The 2,819-nt window shown below is 33.0% G+C and overlaps 1 protein-coding gene across 1 annotated transcript in view; it reads right to left on the bottom strand.

Moving 5' to 3' along the window:
* The window catches only part of LOC106868111 (angiotensin-converting enzyme), a 46,138-nt gene that overhangs the window by 4,272 nt on the left and 39,047 nt on the right, over positions 1–2,819 (bottom strand). The window contains exons 9-10 of the mRNA XM_014913233.2: positions 1,995–2,139; positions 891–989 (exon numbers count right to left, since the gene is read on the bottom strand). Coding sequence (XP_014768719.1) covers positions 891–989; positions 1,995–2,139 — 244 coding nt within the window. The remainder of the gene's footprint in view (positions 1–890; positions 990–1,994; positions 2,140–2,819) is intronic.

Genomic DNA, 2,819 nt, shown 5'->3' on the forward strand with positions numbered 1-2,819 from the left:
TATATATATATGCATATATATATATGCATATATAAATATATATGCATCGGTTTCCCCTTATGTATTAATAACACGAACGACAACATCAGCAGTAATAGAACAGTTACAACATAGTCATGTTTTCACGCTTTCTTTATTACTGTATTTAAAAAAAAAATATTTCCTCAATGTTGAAATGTGTTAAATATAAATACAGTATTTTGTAAAGTTTATAAAGTTCAATTAGCACTTTCATACGTTCGTAGTAATCATCAGATTTCAAAATGTATTTATTAACATTTGAGTTGAGTCCTTGACAACTGTAGTAAAACGACTGACTTCTCCCTCTTTATACAACTGACTTCTTCCTTTTTATACAACGAGCCGACAAATAGCATACAATGAGCAAAGGAGATATCTACAGAGCAACTCAGGGCAACACAAGAATGACAAATCCATCTACGGAACACAATAGAATTTCTATTAACACACAATATCCGCATCACCAAACTTGTATAACATCATAGAAACAAAGTTGCCAATCATAAAACAAAGTGAAAAATTAATAAACATAATAACTAATCAAAGACTTACCGTAAGCAAAAGGCAACCACATAACCTAAAGAAACTATTACCAGAAGCAAAATTCAACATAAAACATTCCCAGTATCCAAGTGTAATGATAATAGATGTGGAACGTGTCAATGCATGCAAACTGATAGATGCATTAGAACAAAAATGGACAGATTTTCACAAATGTAGATATGAACTGCAGGAGCAAAAATTTCATCTACTGCATTAAATGCCCTGGCGGTTACCCCTTTTATATTAATAACACCTACGATGACGACAACATCACCAGTAATAGTAATATTATCTTATATCATCACTAATAGTTTTCTTATTGTTACCTGATGTATGGTATATCAGCTAAAACATGATATTTCGATCCGGGATCAAAGTCTGATTCTGTACGTTGCAATGGGGGATGGATGCCTTGGTAGTCATATCTGAAACACAATTACAACGATATATATGTCTGAAATACATATGGTAGTCACAACAGTATGGAGTGAATCCTCTTAAAAAACATATTCAGTACAGTATACAGGACGATATACATCAAATATAGATGAACAACACGTCCCTCAGGAGTACACTTAGTTCTATTAATAACATAGATAGACAAACAATAATACGTAAGAAAACGTGGGCATGCACATTAAGTACTTATAGACATAAATATGACCACTTGCAAATAACATGATAGACAAGTACAATGGATGTAGTTCTCACATACACTAATAAGCCTTAAGCAAAAACCCATTACATTTAGTGCATAAGGCTACATGCAGTCTTTCAGAAATACATGCAAGCGCAATGATATAGGAATAAACATTAATGTGAAGAGAAATAAGGTTATCAAGAAGAATGTATAAAACTACGTTACAATTATTTATTGAGATCAATAGCTAAGTTCAAATATATGTAAAGATATTACACCAACATTAAATTTTCATTGATTAATATACAGAACAAAGTTTAGCTTTGCTTAATTCTTGCAGCTTACATTGGAGTATCGGATAACGAGAAATCTCTGTCCAACATAAGCAGAAACCCTCATATGAACCTACTCGTAGGCAAGGTCCATATTAGCTAGGTCATCCTCCACAATTTTCAACCAGATGTTGAAAGGTACACAGTGTCCCTTGCGTCAATTTCCAGTCAATTGTTTGCCTTATTTGCACACGGCTGAGGCTAGTACTGGTCTCTTTGTGGTAGTGCATATCATGCGACTAAGTATTTCCTGTCTTCTTGTAAACGTGTAAACCAAAAATCAATTTCTGAATATTTCAAATTTCCTCCACAAGGATCCCACCATTATTATGTGTTCTGCAGTTTTAAAATATAGCAAACATAACAGACTAAGAAATAAGTTACCAGCTCGAATCTCTATCTTCGTAAGTGCCGTAAAATTTATGAATTTACACAGATAATAAACAATATGTTCTTACCTCATTTTCCACCATGCTTGAGTGTAATTAGCAGAACTGATATCTCCTTGATAGACACGCCATCTCCATTTCTCAAGAAGATAAGCAAATATCATTGTAGGAATCTTGTCCAGAGCCTCACGCATTAATAGGTTGATATTTCTTTCTTAAAATATCAAAATAGTATTAGAATTATTCAAAATCTATTAAATATTAACGACACAACGTGGTTATGTGTGTGTGTGTGCGCGCGTGTGCACGTGTGTTTCTATGTTTGTATGTTTGTATGTATATGCATATATGCGAGTATGTGTGTGTATATTGGAATGTTGGTCAACGCACCAGGCTACTGGGGTTTTCAAAACTTACAACAATGAGTGGAAGCACACTGTGACTAGCGGTGTATAACAACATCCGATAGTCTGGTCGACACATTGATGTATGCATTTAAGTATGTGTGAATGCGTATATATATGTATATGTATACGCATATATATGTATATGTATATATATGTATATGTATATATATAAGTATATGTATATATATGTGTATGTATACGCATTCACACATACGTAGATGCATACATCACTGTGTCAACCAGACTATATACATATATATATATATATATATGTGTGTGTGTGTGTGTGTGTGCGTGTGTGTGTGTATGTGTGTGTGTGTGTGTGTATGTGTGTGTGTGTGTGTGTGTAAATACATGTATACACACACAAACACACACACATACATAAGGTAAACTTTGTACATATATATGCGTGTGTGTCTATATGCATATTTGCATGTATATATATCTATGTACAGTATATATATATATATATATATATATATAT

Source organism: Octopus bimaculoides, chromosome 6, assembly GCF_001194135.2.
Source record: "Octopus bimaculoides isolate UCB-OBI-ISO-001 chromosome 6, ASM119413v2, whole genome shotgun sequence".
In the NCBI taxonomy this organism is placed as follows: Eukaryota; Metazoa; Mollusca; class Cephalopoda; order Octopoda; family Octopodidae; genus Octopus; species Octopus bimaculoides.